The sequence below is a fragment of the Mytilus californianus genome, unplaced genomic scaffold (genome assembly GCF_021869535.1).
Source record: "Mytilus californianus isolate M0D057914Y unplaced genomic scaffold, xbMytCali1.0.p SCAF_7, whole genome shotgun sequence".
NCBI classification, from domain to species: Eukaryota; Metazoa; Mollusca; class Bivalvia; order Mytilida; family Mytilidae; genus Mytilus; species Mytilus californianus.
In genome coordinates this window covers 46,281,728-46,302,823 of record NW_026262723.1, presented here as the reverse complement: position 1 = coordinate 46,302,823, position 21,096 = coordinate 46,281,728, and the positions used below count along the sequence as shown (strand labels likewise).

At 32.6% G+C, this 21,096-nt stretch overlaps 1 protein-coding gene across 1 annotated transcript in view; it reads right to left on the bottom strand.

The window, feature by feature from the left end:
- The window catches only part of LOC127709118 (Ig-like and fibronectin type-III domain-containing protein 2), a 240,951-nt gene that overhangs the window by 144,672 nt on the left and 75,183 nt on the right, over positions 1–21,096 (bottom strand). The window contains exons 9-14 of the mRNA XM_052214467.1: positions 20,724–20,872; positions 18,127–18,268; positions 17,353–17,388; positions 11,164–11,298; positions 9,184–9,336; positions 1,039–1,199 (exon numbers count right to left, since the gene is read on the bottom strand). Coding sequence (XP_052070427.1) covers positions 1,039–1,199; positions 9,184–9,336; positions 11,164–11,298; positions 17,353–17,388; positions 18,127–18,268; positions 20,724–20,872 — 776 coding nt within the window. The remainder of the gene's footprint in view (positions 1–1,038; positions 1,200–9,183; positions 9,337–11,163; positions 11,299–17,352; positions 17,389–18,126; positions 18,269–20,723; positions 20,873–21,096) is intronic.

Genomic DNA, 21,096 nt, shown 5'->3' with positions numbered 1-21,096 from the left:
AATATAACTATAATCAAATCAATTTCAGACAAAATAACAAGTGAACAGTTTCATAAACTGAAAAATTTGGCTTCAAATGTCCAAGTTTTGAACACATACTTCTGCCATTCCCTTTTTAATCCATTGACGTTTCAAAGTTTTCTCTTTCACACTATCACTCATTAATCCCTGAAGGGTACCTACTACTCTAAATATAAACTCATATTCACTTCCTAGTAAACAGACCGTTATTTATATTTTTTCAATTTCTGTGATATAAATTGCATAAAAATCTAGCAAGAACTGTACATGTAGTGCTTACAAGACAGGTTAGATGGACTAGACGCCCAGTATTTCTATGTCCCTGCAAAGTGTCGCATGGGGGACAAAACAATGCAATGGGTACCTAAAGATTCTCTAAATTCTTATGAAAATCAATTCACTGGTTTAGGAGAAATAGAGAGATAAGATAGCTGAACAAATAGAGAAACAAAGGAATGATTGGATGGAATCAATGATCACTATCTATCTCTTCTTAAGAAAGTGGGGTGATGAAAAACAATCAGGAGATATTTCATTGTTTTGTTGAAGACTAATAGTGTTATTCAATAAATTCTATAAATCAGACATCAGAAAGACTATTATACAATTATATCAGAAGTAAGGAGGATTCTAATTAAGAGCAACACCTAATATCAGATAATTCTTATATTTTCATATTTTCTAAACAAGTTTTACAAGTTGTTGTAATGTTTTATCAGGAGAGATTACCAATAGTCAATTTCATCAATAGACCAACTTTCATCAGCTCCTAAAGAATCTTATTGCTGAAAATAAAAATTATACTGTAAAGTTTATGTACCTTATTTGGTGTTGTAACTCTAATTTATGTACCTTATTTGGTGTTGTAACTCTAAGTTTATGTACCTTATTTGGTGTTGTAACTCTAAGTTTATGTACCTTATTTGGTGTTGTAACTCTAAGTTTATGTACCTTATTTGGTGTTGTAACTCTAAGTTTATGTACCTTATTTGGTGTTGTAACTCTAAGTTTATGTACCTTATTTGGTGTTGAAACTCTATCCCTCAGACTATGTTCAAGGTAAGAAACAATGTACTGAGTTACATTGGCACCAGTACTTGGTGGATCCCAGCTTAATGTTGCTGTGGTTGTAGTAACCTCAGTCAACTTTATATTCTCAGGAGGACCTGGGATGGTTGCTACACAACAACAAAAAAACAAAACAGAAATCCATCAATCCTATGCAAATTACAAAAAAAAAAGGTTTAGCATATGACAGGCAATCAAAATCATTCTATATTTTTTTCTAATATTACAAAAGAAATGTTAGGTGTTTAAAATATAACAATGATTTTTTTTTATCATATTTGTGATATTAATTAATATCATGCCACAACTGCTCTTGACAGGATATCTATTATACTAATTCATAAGGTAGTAAGACACATCTTACCACAGTGTTCTAGCCAGGATTTGAAAAGAGCAGGGTGCTAGTCAGAAAAAGGGCAATTTTACATGTAAATTTCATTGAAAAAAAGGCTATTATTTAAGCCTCATAATTTATTAGCACACATCATAAAATACATATGTACATAACATTACAAACAAAATACGCTATATAACTCAGGCACTATGGTAAAATAAAGTTTCAGTTAACATGGAGTAATAAAATTCAACACTTTTGTCACAATCTTCTCAGTTTGACTGTAAAAAACTTTGTTACAACATTGTCTAAAATTGAACAGAACATGTCATTATGACAGTTAATTTTGATATGTAGCAAGTTCTCAAGTGTTGATTGCTTGAGCCTATTTCTATGATCACATTTGATCAGCTTTACTTGAGAAAACACTCTCACAACCTCAGCTGTGCTCAGTGGCAAAACTGCTGCCACACTCATAAGTTTCGAAATTTTTGGATAGAGCTCAGTCAATCCTAGTGTTTCATTCATGAGCACAGTTATGCACTTCTGGATTGATCTGAGCTCAGCTGTCCATTCATGGACAAGATTGTCACAATATATTTTAAAGTGGCTAGCATTCTTTTTGGTTTCATCTTTCAGGCGTCTATCTCGAGTTGGCATTGTGAAAATACTGTAAATTCAGAAATTATTGCGCGCATTTATTATTGCGATTTTGTCATTTTAGACTAAAATGCGATTTTAATTTTTGCGATATTGAGAAAAATCGTGTTAAATTCATTTTAAAAATTTCAAAATGCGAGTTTAAATTATTGCGATTATAACCCTGTCGCATTTTTCGCAATAATAAAAACATCGCAATAATTTCTGAATTTACAGTAATGTGAAAAGCAAACATTGCGATAAAAACGGCAGGGCGCCCAAGAAACGGAAGAAAAAAAGCACGGGCGTCAATAAAACTAGAGGCTCTCAAGAGCCTGTGTCACTCACCTGACTCTACTTTGGTTTTAGAAATCATGTAAAGATAGATAAAAATCATAACAGATACCCAAATAATGATTGAGGCCAAATTTTGATTAATATTGGTCCCGTTATTTAATAAAATATCCTGGTGGCCATCTTGAACAGTAAATCGGCAACAAAGTAGCAACACTTGGTCAGCACTTCATAAGGAACATTCATGCCATGTTTGGTTTCATTCCATTCAGTGGTACTCTAAAAGAAGACATTTGTATGTATTTCCCATAGGGTCCTATGTTAAACTAAGCCCCCCCCCCCCCCCCCTAGCGGCCATCTTGGATGATGGATCAACTGCAAAGTAACAACACTTGGTCAGCAACTCATAAGGAACATTCATGCCATGTTTGGTTCAATTCCATTCAGTGGTTCTCTAAAAGAAGACAATTGTATGTATTTCCCATAGGGTCTTATGTTAAACTAAGTCCCCCGCTGTCGGCCATCTTGGATGATGGATTGGCTGCAAAGTAACAACACTTGGTCAACATCTCATAAGGAACATTCATGCCATGTTTGGTTCCATTCCATTTATTGGTTCTCTAAAAGAAGACATTTTTATGTATTTCCCAAAGGGTCCTATGTAAAACTAAGTCCCCCGCTGGGGGACATCTTGGATGATGGATCGGCTACAAAGTAACAACACTTGGTCAGCATCTCATAAGGAAGATTCATGCCATGTTTGGTTTCATTCCATTCAGTGGTTCTCTAAAAGAAGTCATTTGTATGCATTTCCCATAGGGTCCTATGTTAAACTAAGTCCCCCGCTGGCGGCCATCTTGGATGATGGATAGGCTACAAAGTAACAACACTTGGTCAGAACCTCATAAGGAACATTCATGCCATGTTTGGTTTCAATCCATTCAGTGGTTCTCTAAAAGAAGACATTTGTATGTATTTCCCATAGGGTCCTATGTTAAACTAAGTCCCCCGCTGGCGGCCATCTTGGATGATGGACCGACTGCAAATTAACAACACTTGGTCAGCATCTCATACGGAACATTCATGCCATGTTTGGTTCCATTCCATTCAGTGGTTCTCTAAAAGAAGACATTTTTATGTATTTCCCATAGGGTCCTATGTTAAACTAAGTCCCCCGCTGGCGGCCATCTTGGATGATGGATCGGCTACAAAGTAACAACACTTGGTCAGCACCTCATAAGGAACATTCATGCCATGTTTGGTTTCATTCCATTCAGTGGTTCTCTAAAAGAAGACATTTGTATGTATTTCCCATCGGGTCCTATGTTAAACTAAGTTCCCCGATGGCGGCCATCTTGGATGATGGATCGGCTACAAAGTAACAACACATGGTCAGCACCTCATAAGGAACATTCATGCCATGTTTGGTTTTATTCCATTCAGTGGTTCTCTAAAAGAAGTCATTTGTATGCATTTCCCATAGGGTCCTATGTTAAACTAAGTCCCCCGCTGGCGGCCATCTTGGATGATGGATCGGCTACAAAGTAACAACACTTGGTGAGCACCTCATAAGGAACATTCATGCCATGTTTGGTTTTATTCCATTCAGTGGTTCTCTAAAAGAAGTCATTTGTATGCATTTTCCATAGGGTCCTATGTTAAACTAAGTCCCCCGCTGGCGGCCATCTTGGATGATGGATCGGCTACAAAGTAACAACACTTGGTCAGCACCTCATAAGGAACATTCATGCCATGTTTGGTTTCATTCCATTCAGTGGTTCTCTAGAAGAAGTTCAAAATGTAAAAAGTTAACGCCGACGACGGACGACGCCGGACGACGACGGACGACGGACGCCAAGTGATGAGAAAAGCTCACTTGGCCCTTCGGGCCAGGTGAGCTAAAAAGGCGGGCGCTGCACCCTGTTCAAACTTTGTAGCTAGAATACTGTACCATATGGACAAATTACAAGACAAGAGCTGGTTAACTACTTCCATAAACCAGACATAGACAACACACATCTGGACCATTGATATACAACCTTTTGTATACAATTTTTGCCATTTCTCTAAATATTTGGTTATATTATTTTCAACTAATTTGATTGGTGCTTTCTGTCACATGTTTATGTGCCTGTCCAAAGTCAGGAACCTTGGCAGTAGTTGTCCTATGTCATATTTTAAAGAGGCATTAACTATGAATTAGACAACAAAAAAATAAAAATAATTTTTGTTTTAAATAACTAGAACAGGGGAATAGAGTAATAATATCAAACTTTAAGCAGTCAGTTTGTTTTAGTTTTGTCAAAACAAGCTGAATAAATTGCTTCGCAGAGCGCAGCTGGATACGACCGCAGAGTTCCAACCCTGAACAGTTGGGGCAAAAATGGACACAATATTCGTGCTTGATACAGGTCTGAATTTGGATTGAAATTAAATGTTTGACACATAATAGGTTTCTGACACAGAATAACTGTAGTCAAAGAACTTAGAATTGGTTATGATTTAATTTTTTGCTTTTGTGCAATTCACTATGCTGTTGCGAATTGCCCCCCCCCCCCCCACCCCTCCAAAAAAAAATTTACCCCCCTTTTTTTTTTTGCTTTTGTGCAATACACTATGCTTTGCAAAATGACCCCCCCCCAACCCCTTTTTAATTTCTGAAATCTGTAATGAGAAAAATAAAATTGTCCCCCCCACAAATTTTTTTTTCACCTCCCCTCCCCTCCCCTTTTTCAAAAAAAAAAATCTTTCCCTCAAGATATGGGTCATTTTCAAAAAATGTCGAATTTTCAGTACACCCATGCTAAAATTTGTATTTCTAATGGAAATTTCAGTTGTAATGGTTTAAATGAAAGCTTGTCGGATTTATGATTTAGAACATTGATAATAAACACGATTTACATCTATTTTGATAAGATTAAAATGTATTTAAGTCCGATTTTGGGGGTATTTGTGTGCGTACAGTGTCAGAAAAACACATTGCAAATGATTTTTTCCCGATTTTCTGATCGCCTTGATATCTGCAAAAGGGACTTTTTAAGAACGTTAATAATTACTCTAACGAAAAATCGTAGCTTCTTAATCATTATATGTAACATATTATCTACAAACTAAATTCAATCAGCGTACGGGAGGTTCATGTCCATCCTGTTACCGCTACTTAAATCAGCCATGATATTGTTCTCCCTATGAATATCGAATCAGTCAATGTTGATTTCAAAAGTTCAAAGTTACCTTTACTTTTAAAACACCACGTTTCTTGTATGACAGTGTAGAGAAAAGAAATTTTAAGACATTTAGTGAAAAAAAATAGAGGGTACTTTTTTTCATTTCTATGCTGTTACCAACAATTTTGATTAATTACACCAACAGTATATTTGTAAAAAGTGCAATATCGTGTTGGAAATCAAATTCACAACAGAAAACCATAATCACTTCACCAAAGGGAGTAGTCATTTCACAACAGCATTCAAAAATGAAGAAATTTGTCTATCCTGTTACTATGGTTGCTATGGTTACAGTAACAGGATAGACAATTGTAGACAGAAACGTCGTTAAACAAATTATCTTAACATATAGTTGCAAAACGAATGAAATATTTCGTTGTTTGAACTCATCTTAAAGTTATAACGTCTTATTCTTCCCAATTAAGCATTTGCAGGTGCAATACTGATATCGGTAACAGGATAGACAAAAAGGTAACAGGATAGACTTTTATATAGTGACATATCATAAACGTACGTTCCTGTTACCAATGAAATAAAGAGAAAAGTAAACTAACTTATGAGGGATTTACTTGATGTTGGGTTTATTTGAAAGAGAGAAAAAAATGCCGAACAATATGAATTGCTATCTTAGACTTGCATTACTGGTGGTAATTTTTACAACCTTTGAAAACTGGCAAATAATCTATTATTTTACAGAATGAATATATATAGAAGTTTATTCTCTTGAAAACCATCTAATTGGGTACATAAAACAAGCTTAAAATTTTATCTAAACCTTTTCTTAATAACCCAAAATTTCTTTTGAAAATGGTAACAGGAGAGACAAAATATTGTACCACCTATCAAAAAATGTTTCAAGATATTCTTGTATGACATTATTAAGATTGCATCTTTTAACATGTTGTTCTTTAAGTACTGTTTGTTTTGATTTGCTTATGTAGAGGGTTGTTTGAATAAGTAACTTTTAATAAATTTTTCAATTTCAAAATTCGACATTTTTTGAAAATGACCCCTATGGTCATTATCTCAATTCAAATTTCCAATGGAGTTTGCAACCATAGTTACCCATTTAAATACATCATAAAAGTCTTAAAATAGAAAATGACATACATAATCATGTCTAAAAATAATATATCTTTAATCAGCATTTTTATTAGTAACTTCTAAAAATAAATTGACAGCTAATATCACCTCAAGACAATACAAAATTTCTTTATACATTGTTTTAAAAGCAGTGTAAGGGAGGTAATCCAAATTTAACATTGTACTTAAAAGTGATTGTCCATTAGCAAGGAAACTCTTGTTTTTTTCCCCTTTTTTGCTCCTAATTCCTAAACGGTTTGAGCCATTACCCCCCAAAGCCAATCCTAACCATTTCTTTGTGGTATGGAAACTTGTTGTACAATTTCAGAGAGATCCATACACCGTTCCGAAAGTTATTGTCTGAAAACTAGAAAAATGCTTATTTGGGCCCCTTTTTTGGCCCCTAAATCCTAAACTGTTATGACCATAACCCCCAAAATCAATCCCAACCTTCCTTTTGTGGTTATAAACCTTGTCTTTAAATTTTATAGATTTCTATTTACTAATACTAAAGTTATTGTCCGGAAACCAAGTGTCTTCGGACGACAATGACGTATACCAATTTACGACCACAAAAATTTTTTGCGGTCATATAAAAACATTGCTGATGTATTATTGGCTTACAAGTCAATAAATCAACCTTATATGAATCTGTATTCATGTAACCTTTAATTTAACCTTTTACTAGAATACTCATGAAAAGCTGATACAATATAACGAGCCCCTGTATTGTATAAATCAGATATGAGAATTTATGTCAAATCAGTGAACATGAATTTGACAGCTGCCTCTTGTTTGTTATTTGGAGATACAATGTTGATGGAAATCTATAAAATTTATTCAATTTGTTAGAGACTATTGAGAATTTAGAGCTTGACATATTGTATAAACACCTGTCTATTGACGAAGACTGTATAAAGCCCTCTAGATATTGTTTAATTATTTGAGTGTTGGGTTTCTGTCTTATTGAGGTATAAACCTCATTTTATTCATAATTCAAGTTTCAAACCTTCAAATTCTTCTTTCCCAAGTCATAAAATAAATGAGCTTTTGTGTTGCAGTGCTCATTTTGGGGAAGATTTTTTTTAACAACGTTAACACAACGATGAGATGTGCCAATACTAATCAGTCAGGGGACTTATTGAAATAAGTGATTTTTAAATCACTTATTTAAGTAGCAAATTCCAGGTTTTGTCACAAATTGTGATTTTGTAGTTTTACCAAAATTTTAAACACATAGATTTAGATAATATCTTTTCATTAGTAAAATTGAAAAAAAATGAACTTTTTGCTTCTTTTAAGCAGCAAGGTTGATGCCTTTGATGCAATGATTTAGCTGCAAATTCTATTTTAGTTGAAAAAAATGCTATAAAAATAGCTTTACATAATGAACTGATACTTTCTTAACAGATTTTTCCCAGCATTGGGAGTATTTTTCCTGTAAAATTCAAGGTTTCATCTTATAGATTATGTAATAAAATTCTACTGTTCGCGGTCAAAATTTCACTGTCTGGGGGTGTTGAAATTAGTGGGGGTTATTAAAATAATGATACTTAACGAAGTGATTTTTTGGAAGGAAATTGAGGTATGATACTTAAACAAGTAATTTTTATGTCATTATCCTAGATTTAGTACAAGGTCATCACCTGACATGACCCGGTCATCCTATCAACACAGATGTTGGTTCTGATAATTTTAGCAACATAATTAGTCCCTGGATCATTAGTATTCTATATTCAAAGCTACAATAAAATTAAATCACTTCGTCTAGTGATTAATTTGTACATTGTACTACTTAAATAGGTGATTAGTAAAGAAAGACAACTCTTACTTCCAACCTTTATGGACATAATGTTACTTGAATCAGTGATTTAGAAAATCACTCATTTAAGTAAGTCCCCTGACTGCTAATGCATCTACATACCAAATATCATTGACATACCACTAGTGGTTTTTCTTAAACTGTCCTGATCACAAACTAATACATGTAAAGTAAGCAAAAGTTTCAAAGTCAATAGACCATAACTGAGGGGACGGGGCCAAATAATATCCATGGAAATGAGATGTGCCAATACTAATACAACTGCGTACCACATGTCATTGACCTACCACTAGTGGTTCCCCATAAACTGACCTTATCACAAACTAAAACATTGTTGACACTGCCACTGTCGGAAACAGCATACCTGTCTCCCTTTATTACTCTGTCAAGGCAAGACAAAAAATCAATTACTCTTGATCCATTACATAACATTAAGAAATTCATATAAGAGGTAAAGAGCACATGTTGTGTACATATTTGAAAATTAGGACTAGCCCACAAACAAATGTATGGGGGGTAGGACAATACTTTTTTTGATACCCCACCACCCATAATTTTAATTTAATTATAACCACCCTAATAACCACAAGAAAAAGCTATCATGTGGTGTTCAAACCCTCCCAAACTTTTCCCTCTGCAATAGCACTTAGTGAACTTTAAGTGATTTCTTAATTTGTATTGTACAAAATATATACCAAGTCCTTCTCTGACACATGCTTCTATCAATGGTAACTTAATCATACACTGAGACAGGTTATTGTCTAATGAAGGCATATTTCCTGAACAAAATCCGAGACATTCATCAGAAATACCATTTCTTTGACAACAGCCTGTATGGTTTCTCTCCCCTGAAATTACATCATTTTTCACTCTATCACTGGTAGAAATATTGTTGAAATAATAATATTACACTATAAAGTAAATAACATTGGCAAACATACCATATCTCCTTATTTTTATATTGAGATCATAATTGACTTATATCTTATAATATAGCATGGAGATAATGCTAGGATAACTAAGTTGTTTGAAACTTTTAGGCACAATTACTTGATCAACAAATGGAATCTGGCTTTCAATAATAAGGTGAAATTACATGTAGGTGTATTTTCAATAATTTATAAAAGTGAGTTTTATAGCATTATGCACTGTTCTTTGTACCTTTATTATTCCAACAAGTAAAACTGTGAGCTACTGCTCACTAATGTACTGTGGATTCATTATTGTTCGTTGGATTCCAATTTTCGTGGATTTCGTGGATACAGGTAAACCACAAATTTAAATGTTCAACGAAATGCAAATTTGCTATATGATTAAATGCAGACTTTTGGAAAACCACGAAATCCAATATCAACGAACATGCAAGTTTTCCTCAATCCACGAAAATTGGTACCCACGAAAATAAATGAATCCACAGTAGTAATGATACCCCTGCTTTAAGAATTGGGTACATAAGAAGTTGATAAGTGATGAATCTGAAAACCCATCACACATTAAAGCATGTTCACATGAATCCTGATAACAAATTTCAGGAAGCTCTTATTAGCAGTTGCCAGTTGATATGCAATGAATCTGAAAACGCATCAAACGATATAGCATGCTGACAAATTTCAGGAAGCTCTTCATTTCAGATTACTATAAAAATGTGACCAAATTTCATACATGGCAATTATGTGTTAGAATTTATAAGTATCCGGTAAACAGGAAGTTGAGAATTGATGAATCTGCAACTGAATTACATTGTATAGTATAATAAACTATATTCACATAAAGACTGACAACAAATTTCAAGAAGCTCTGGTAAAAGTAAAACAGTATTCCCTCTTCCTTGGAAGAAGCTCTGGTAAAACAGTATTCCCCCTTCCTTGGGAGAAGCTCTGATTTGTAGATCTGAGAAAAAGGTGACAATATTTCATGGTACGGACAGACAGACAAGCAGAAATAAAACATTATATTCCCCTCTTTCGTAGCAGGGGTCAATTCAAATTAGTGTAATAGGTACTCATCCCTTTGTTATTGATCTTTATGATCTTTATGATCTTTATGATCTTTATGATCTTTATGATCAATAACACAGGGATGAGTACCTACAACAGTTATTGGAATCAATCACATATTAAAATGTGTCTGTGTCAGGTAAAGATTTATTCCCATGTTGCAGTAATGTCTTTATGTGTTTCTTTACCATTTAAGACAAATGTGTTCATGGCAGAACATTTATAGTCTTTGTCACATTCAGTGTAAACTTGCATACACATAGGGAGATTCAGAGCATCAAATGTGGTATAGAAACTTCTAAAATATTGTACATTTCATTTCTACGTATTGAAAATAAAATTAACAACACCAAAAAATAGTATTTTATCTTCAGAAAATACAAAATATTTAAAAAAACTGTTTATTTTTTTTTAACATTTTCTAATATTTTTCTTTTGGAAAATGAATTAGAGGCAACAAGCATTCTAACTGCACTTACATCAATTAGATAATTTAAACAAATGCATATTTTGTTGTTGCTTTAAATGCATATGAAAATCCCTTTGTAATCATTTGGAAAGGAGTCTTTCTAAAAAAATGCTGTAAAATTGTTGAAATTTATATAAACTACTTTTAATTTCTTCAATAGATGAGAAATGCTCAGAAGACTAAGAAAGAGGTTTACTAGGTATACATACCTGTGACACATTTCATCATCTCATCCAGGTATCCATAACAACTAAGGATTACTGAAGGGTCAAGGTCTTCAAACACGTTACTTTTACACAGACTCTGTTTACACATCATTGGTATCTTTGCCTTGTCACAACAAACTGAAATTCACCAAGAAATTCTAAAAATATATAAACCTATGTGATGTTTTTATTTTTGTAAAAAAAGCAACTCGTTTTAGATCACATAATTTAGAAATAGCTTTTTTGATTTAAATTACACATATTTCAATTAAAGATCTTTATGAGTGTCTTTTGATAAATGCTATGTTTTCTAAACATTTGACAATTACTTTATTGCGAACCCAATGAAAGTTTTCCACAGTGCCATCTCTATCTTGACCAGGTATTTAAACTTTTGCAAGTTCACCTGTCCTATTGAATGAATACAATAGCAATTTTTCTCTGTGTAGTTTATTCACTGGGACCTTTAAATTTCTTCTAAGAGAAATCTTTCATTCATTGATTAAATTACCTGTGTAAAAAAAAATTCTTATATATAGACAAAAATACTTTTTTTATACTCATTAATTGCGTGTGCTGATGTATTTATTCAATATTAATAATATATTTTCATTCAGTTTAATATAAACATTGATTCAATCATAAAAAGTTGATTTCTAACAAAAGTTTTATCAATGTTCCTATTGAAATTTGATTTTTTTTTGTTTAGTTATAGAATACATTTAAGAAGATCTTAATTTGAAACATCATTATTTTCAAGTTCTTATTTATGTCAAACAAATTTTTTTTTAAAAGGAACAATGTTGAAAGTTTTGTCAGAAATCAAATCTTTATGATTGAATCAATGTTTATATTAAACTGAATGAAAATATATATTATTAATATTGAATAACTACATCATCACACGCAGTTAATGAGTATAAAAACAGTATTTTTGTCTATATATAAGAAATTTTTTTTACTCAGGTAATTTAATCAATGAATGATAGATTTCTCTTAGAAGAAATTTAAAGGTCCCAGAGAATAAACTACACAGAGAACAATAGCTATTGTATCTATTCAATAGGACAGGTGAACTTGCAAAAGTTTAAATACCTGGTCAAGATAGAGATGGCACTGTGGAAAACTTTCATTGGGTTCGCAATAAATGAATGCAGTTTTTTGGTTTGACAATACTTATGATAAGCTGCTTGTATTGCAATAATAACCTAGAAATTTAACACATTTAGTTAAAATATGGTTATATTCAAACATGAACAGTTGTGATCAATATTCACCAAGATACTACTAATAAGAAGAATGATAGAGATTCAATTTTATGTTTATTATACAGTATGGATTTTGCTTATTCTTGAAGGCGGTACAGTGAACAGTAGCTGTTTACATTCTTGTCTTTTGGTATTTGGTGAATAAAAATGATTTGTAAAATTGCTAATACACCACAATTTAACTGATCAGAGCAGGTCTTGATATTTAAAGAAGAGTGGTGAGTGCTGTCCCCTTCAAGTAATGGACGTGTGAATTTTTAGAGAGCCAAAAATCTTCCAAAATATAGAATACATGAAAACAATGTAGACAATTGATATACCATAGGTATTAGTATTAAATCTAATATGACATTCTTCCAACTCTTTGAGTACACACCCGTGGTATGAATATGAATATATTGTATGTTAGCAGATTTGCAACATCATGATTTGTTTTGGCTTTCCCATCATTCTCCCACTTTGCATACTTTAAGTGAATGATCTACCTGAGGTCAATCTGTGTAAATGACTTCATTGAATGCTGACATAAGAATATAAGCATTCTACCAGGAAAATGCACAAATGTGAATCTGAAAGTCATCAAAACACGGAAACACTTCAAACATAAACAAACAATGATAAAAATTTGTTGATAATTTACTTAAATAAAAGTAAGATAATCATTTAACTTTGTTCAAACCAGCCTAAGTTTGTTATTGTAAATTGTTTAAGCATGTCACTAATTCAGTTTATTTGTCTTTAACGTCAATATCGATAGTGTGTTTAATTACGGGAACAGCAAATATTTGCGTTTACCTAGAGCGCTTCGGTCCGAAAGAATTGCACTGCTTGCTATTGCTCAAGGTAAAATATTTAGCATAAAGGACCAACCCATGGTAAAATCAGTATAAATGCCAGCCCCATGAATTATTTCTTAAATATACTGCTGGTGAGAAGAAAAAAAATGTATGATTATGACTTAATTTTTCATTTAATGTGCAATTAATTTTAAGACAGCACCAAAAATAGAACACTACAACTACATATAATGAGAATAATTAACTAAGTTAAACAATAGAATTCAGTATGTGTTAGGTGCTGCGATTGGTCATCGAAATAAGACTTTGGACCCTGTGATCACTTCACTATATGCTGTACCTTATTCCAAATACACATACAAATAAAATGCTCCTCTGGGGCGCAGCTTGATACGACTGCAGAGGTCGAACCCTGAACAGTTGGGGCAAGTATGGACACAACATTCAAGCTTGATACAGCACTGAATTTGGATTGTAATTAAATATTTGACACAGCATAGGTTTCTGACACAGAATGAAAGTGGTCTAGGAACTTAAAAATGTTTAATTTACCTATTCAAACAATATTATTATTTGCTTTTATATATAAATCAGAAATAACCAAATTAAAATGGAAAATTTTAAAGAAAAAAAAGGAAAACCCACCCCCCCTCAAATTTTTTTTTAACCCCCTTATGATTCATCACCCCAAACTCAATCCCAGCCTTCCCTTTGTGGAATGGTACCTTGCAGTACAATTTCAGAGAGATCCATACACTTGAACACAAGTTATTGTCTGGAAACTAGAAAAATGCTTGTTTTTTGGCCCCAAATTCCTAAACGTTTTGGGCAATTACCCCCAAACTCAAACCCAGCTTTCCCTTTGTGATATAGAACCTTGCAGTACAATTTCATAAAGATCCATACACTTACACACAAGTTATTGTCCTGAAACTAGAAAAATGCTTGTTTTTTTGCCTTTTTATGGCGCCTAATTCCTAAACTTTTGAGGGAATTACCCCCAAAATCAATCCAAGCATTCCCTTTGTGATATTGAACCTTGTGTTACAATGTCAGAGAGATCCATACACTTACAAACAAGTTAAGTCTGGAAGTTACAAAAATGCTTATTTTTGGCCCCTTTTTGGCCCCTAATTCCTTAGCTGTTGGTACCATAACCCCCAAAATCAATCCCTACCTTCCTTTTGTGGTATTGAACAATATGGTAAAATTTCATTGAGATCCATTCACTTAAACTAAAATTAGAGTGCGAAAACTAATGTGTCTTCGGACGACGACGACGACGACGCCAACGTCATACCAATATACAACCACAAAAATTTTTTTGCGGTCGTATAAAAACGTCATTTAGTGAAACATGTCAGCACTTAGAGGAGAGTTGGCAGATTGTTGAGGGAAATAGGGAAAACCATGCAAAGCATACGGGTCACTACTTTTGAACACCTTTAAAAACTTAGTACATGTATTCAAAAGTACAGAAATATAGATAAAAGACTGCAGTCAGTAGAAAAAGGCATTGACAAATTTGATGAAATAAAGAATATCATTACATCTCTGACAAGTTGAGTTATTACTACTGAGAAGGGCTTACAATCATGCCAAGGCAAAATAACAAAATTTGAAAACAACATTCTAGGAGTAGGACATTTATTTAACAACCTAAAACCTCAATGTGATCAAAATAAATTTATTAAGCCAAACATTGTATAAATAAGGTTTCCAAAGACATTTCAGAAATAAAATCCAAAGCAGAACTTTGACTGAATATAACTGCCAAGGTGAACATAAAAATCTTAAGGAAAGAGATCTTGACTAATACACTCTCACTCTATGCAGAACAATCTTTTTTTTACTGGACTTTATGAGGTTACAGATGAAAACACAGAAAAACCTCACCAAGGTTTCCTAACGATCTAGGTATTGGAGTACAAAACTGAATTTGGTATCGTTCACCGGTTTGGATGTAGTCAATGTGGTATGAGTCCCATCGTCCCATGTTACCTTATATATAATTATGATTTACAGTATGTGCTAGACAATGCCTACAGGTAAGGAAATACTAGGTACAGTAAAACAGCAGTTTTGGAAAGAAATAAAAGACAGGCAGAAAAAGCTGGCAAAGTTAATTTCTAGCAAACACATTAAATTATCAGCAATTACATTCAAATTAATGTTTAGTATATCTCATGTAACTAAATGTTACTTTTAATTGGATGAAATGTATAGAATCTGTTCTTCATGAAACTGGCTTATCTTATGTTTGGTTAATTCAAACTTGCATCATGAAATTTGGTTCAAGACTGCAGTTAGAACATCTCTCTAAGATCAGTTTAAACAAACATGATGTTCAGATATTCAAACAAACCTGAACACATAAAATTAGTCTTTTTAAGGAAATTTTTGGCTTCTAAAAGTCTTTAAATGTTTTGGAATTCTGTGACATTTACATTCTGTCAATTCAGACTAATTAACCATAAATTACCAATAGAAAGTAGTAGATGGCAAAAAAAACCAAGAGATTAAAGAATATTTGAACAATGTGATTTAAAGGATCTTGGAGATGAATTTGCAATAAAGGTTAAATTTATGGCTATAGAAAGAAAATAGAATATTGTAAAAAAGTATGTTGATTATCCAAATACAATTAAAGTCAAGGAAGTTATGAATATTGCAAAAAATTCAAATTTGAAAAGCTATGTACATTAATAAGGCATATTAAATCATGAGCTTGTTCTCCTGGCTGATTCTTTCAACTTATATTTGTAAATAGTGTACAAAATATGTTTACTTTGCATATATATCTGTGCAATTTATTACGGGCTTATTGCATTTGCAGCAATTTTTTATTTCATTTGCGCCACAGGTAGGGTTCCCCTGGGTCAATTTTCTTTTTCGCCACCTATATCGCCTAAACAAATTTTTTTCGCCACTTTCAATTTGTTTTCGCCATCTAGCTTAAACACATTTTTCGTTTAAAATTTTCCTTCTTTCTAACAAAAAAAAAAAAATTCACTTCACATTGTTATCTATAATAATTCTTCATATCTATTTTTTAATCTACATTGTAATGAATAAACACTCAATAATAACAAACATTTACTTTTTAAAAGAAACTGTAAAATTGCAATATAGATTTTTAACTTCTGACGTTTAACAAGGGATTCATCTTCAATAAGTTTATCGGACACTTCCCGTCAAGTTAAAGGATAAAGATTCACATTAGAGATTTTTCTTTTTAACAATAATTTTCTTTCTGGACCATCGTTAAAAGAAAACGTTTGGATGAAAACCATGCCTAAAACATGTGTGTCGCTAAAACGATTGCAAATTACCCACATCTAAACAATTATTTCTATGAAAATTATAGGATAAAATTTAAAGTCAGATTTTTCATACTTTTGAACATTTTTCGCCATAACAAGTTTTCTTTTCCATACTATCTTTAAAAGTAAAAGAGGAGACGTAAAACTATACTTCAAACACATGCGTCACTAAAAGTAAAACGATTGTGAAGTCCCCACTTCAAAACAATTATTTCTATCAAAGTTGTAAACAAATCCTTTAAATGACATATGTCGCCATTTGACACACCATTTAATAAACAATACAATCAACATCTTTATTAATCGTAATCCATTGTTGCTGATAGCTATTAAATGCAATCAGCTGATTACTGATTTTCTATCAAAGTTGTAACTAGTTCAATTCCCAGTATTGTCTGATCTGAAAAGGAAAAAGTCAGAGAAACCCCAATAAAATGCTCTGCTAGGCGCAGCTTGATACGACTGCAGAGGTCGAACCCTGAACAGTTGGGGCAAGTATGGACACAACATTCAAGCTTGAACTTGCAAGTGAATAATTCATCATCAATGTTTCTTCGCTTATTTTGACAAAATTGAACAATGGCTGCTAAAAGCGAATAATTATTTCACTATTTCACTTTCATTACTGATTGAACAAAAAAAAATCATATTTTAGATTTTTTAGATTTCTTGTAGCTAGTGCCCCTTTAATATAAGTCGTATTCTAAAAAAAGGGAAAAATTTATATCAAACAATATTTTAGAGTAAAAATCAGGTTTTGGAAATGACTTTCTGAAAAAGGTTATTTACCGGTTATGTTATTACCTTGTATATTATAGTTCTGTTCTATAGGTGCTTGGCCTAAAATATAAATACAACTATTATTTATATTACAATTTGACATTAAATTTTATAATAATTTAAATAATACCAAAAAAACAATAAAAAATTTCAATCCTTTGAAATCATGTTTATAATGTCTACTTTGATAATATATTTGACCTTAAAAATGGCCCTTAAACACATAGAAATTAATTATGAGCCATCTTTGTATATTGCAGTAAAGTCTTTCAGGGAAAGACTGTGACTGATATTTTAAATATTAATGACAAGATTAGGCTAGACAATATATATACTGATATCAGACAGACTTGTGAACATCTCAAAGATGTTATTTGACACATTTTTTTTCTATCTTTAATTCAAAAAGCCTCTTTATATCTTTACCCATTTGTTATCTGGAAATATTTTAAGAACATTTAATTTTTACTTCTGCTAGTACCAATTGGTATCAGTCATCCTTACTGGTTTAAACTTTTAGGTTGATCTTTTTCCTAAATGGCATATACTAAGCAGAGCAGCAGCATATACAAATTTCAAATCTTTTTACATCATGATGTTTTAACATGACTTCGGATCAACAATTGAATTTCTACCACTGTAATAATCAGGCTACCATGTTTCCATTGTGTTCATACTCTTATTGTTTCATTGATTATCTACCATTGGTTATAAGCTACAAGGAAAATCTTTTTGTATATATTTACCTAGTATGGTTGCCTGGGTAATAACTTTTGACTGTGTTTTGTATATATTTACCTCCTAAGGTGGCTTGGGTAATAAATTCTGAAGGTTGACTGGATCCATAATCTGAGAATGATGACATATAGATAACGTAGATCTTGTTTGACAATAGTCCACCTATCAAAGATGATGTCAGATCTCTGTTAATTTTCTGGCTCTATAAAATTTAAAGGAATTATTTAAACATTTAAAAATTAAAGAACCTTTGTGAGCACGTTCACATACTCCATGCCACCACATTGTCAGTGGGCAAACAAAATCTCACTAGAATCCTAAGTTCAAAGACTCATAACTCCTCCAGAAGTCAACTGATAAAAATTTCTTGTGGAATGTCCTTCATAGTATGTCCTTATTATCTACAAAGTTTCATGAAATTCTGTTGAGTAGTTTCAGATGAGTTGAGATGACAAGAACAGGACTGACGGACTGTAGTATATTAAGGCCAATAAGTTCAAAGGGGCATAAATCCTAGAAAAAAAATTGACTCATAATTTCCTGTCGATATGCACATCTAAATAGCATGTCCTTATTATCTATAAAGTTTCATGAAATTCTGTTGTGTAGTTTCAGAGGAGTTGTGATGATAAACTGTTGCAGTAGTATATTGAGGCCAATAAGTGCAAAGGGGCATAACTCCTAGAAAACAAAAATTGAATCATAATTTCCTGTTGATATGCACATCTACATAGTATGTCCTTATTATCTACAAAGTTTCATGAAATTCTGTTGTGTAGTTTTAGAGGAGTTGCGATGATTAACTGTTGCAGTAGTATATTGAGGCCAATAAGTGCAAAGGGGGCATAACTCCTGGAAAACAAAAATTGAATCATAATTTCCTGTCGATATGCACATCTACATAGTATGTCCTTATTATCTATAAAGTTTCATGAAATTCTGTTGTGTGGTTTCAGAGGAGTTGCGAAGACAAGAACAGAACTGATGGACGTATGGACAGACAGACAGACAGACAGACAGACAGACAGACAGACAGACAGACAGACAGACAGACAGACAGACAGACAGACAGACAGACATACGGATCAAACACATTATACCCAATGCCAAAATTTCATGGTGTATAAAAATGTGTACATAGATTTATATTTTCAACAAGAGAGAGGGGTGGAAGGACCTTTTTTAGGACATCAGGAATGAGCCTTTATTTTTGTGGGAATTCAGGATCTACATTTATCGGGACTCAGGGATTAAATACTATTTTTTGAAACCAAGAAAAAATGCTTTATTTTTATCAGGAATTTGGGATGACACCTTTTTCTACCTTCTTCAAGTGAGATTACTGATAAATAGCTACTTCACAATCAAAGAAATTCCAAACAAAGCCATGTTTGTCAATAAACATTAAAAAAGATTTTAACACTAGATCAGAGACATGTACTGTATACTATACATGTCTCAGACAAGATCAATTATCAAATCAAAATTACCAATAAATTTATGATTTATCTAATTGATACATAATAATACTACAAAACTGAGTACAATTTGGTAGAAATAAGAGTTAAATGGTAAAAGTAACTGTGTACTGTATACTATACATGTCTCAGACAAGATCATTTATCAAATCAAAATTACCAATAAATTTACGATTTATCTAATTGATACATAATAATACTAAAAAACTGAGTATGATTTGGTAGAAATGAGTTAAATGGTAAAAGTAAGAGTTGGTTGAGTATGAGTTGGCAAAGGTATGAGTTGTTGTGTACCCAAACTGACTTAATTTGTTTTATGTTTTTCTAACCATACAATGTGCTACATTGGAACACAACTGACTTTTGTCAACACCATTAGCTACAGACACAAAGCATTCCAAATGACTTAACAATGCATAACTCAGATGTTTGGAAACACAGATGCTTATCATTTATTGAGAGCAATCTTTTTTGCTATTGATCAAAATTTTTATTCTTATTAGTACCAAATAACTAACGAAATTTACAGATGTCGAAAAAATAAATGGAGAATGTGTCCATGGGACAAAGATGACGCCCCTGCTTGCATATCACATTACAAAGGAACATAACTAGAGAACTGTAAAAGTGATGCCACCCAAACTATGATGCCCCTGCTTGCATATCACATTATAAAGGAACATAACTAAAGAACTGTAAAAGTGATGCCACCCAAACTCGTAATCCATCTGTTTTATGGTAATAAGCATTGTGTATAAGTTTCATAACATTTGGTTGAGGCAAACTAAAGTTAGAGAACAGAAACTAATTTTGGGACGTACTTACCGAAGTACAGACGGACAGACAATGGTTAACACTTAATGCCTCCTCTGCTGCGGCAGGGGCATGACCAATTTTTAAAAAACACTTTTGTAATAACATTTTTCAGGTCAGGCCATTTTTTCAATCAGTCAGAGAAGGGCAAACAAATGTAATTGTTAAAGCTTAAAAAAGCACTTTTTAATTATAGAAATTCCTATTGTTAAAGGGTTGTCACTGTGGTTGTTTAAAGTTCTAAAATTTCTTTGGAAAAACAATGACCAACAATGTTGGTACCCTTAGCAAACTTTTTTTAATTGTGTTCCACAAAAGTTCAGCAGGCCTTCAGCTATTATCATGGATATAACATCTAATTCTTACAGTTTTGTAAGTAGTATCTGCTGACAATCTATAATGGATGTAAAAGCCTTTAATCAATTTTTGATTCTTTGTTGGTGGCTGCCAGTTTACAACAAATCCATTAGCATTAGCTACAGTTGATATTGATGTTGGTGGTAAAGGTAGAACATCTGTAACGAAACAGTGACAACATTACATCATTTTGGAAAAAATCCTTCAATAACATACATAAATTTGACAAATATTGGAAATAATCAGGACACTGAGCATTTTTATCATTATTTTTGACCCCATATAAGATGGAAAAGTATCTAATTCAAACAAGGTCAGAATATTTTCGTCTACATTAAGTGAGTAATAATTTTTTAAGGTTTCAATTCACAGTTGGCGAAAG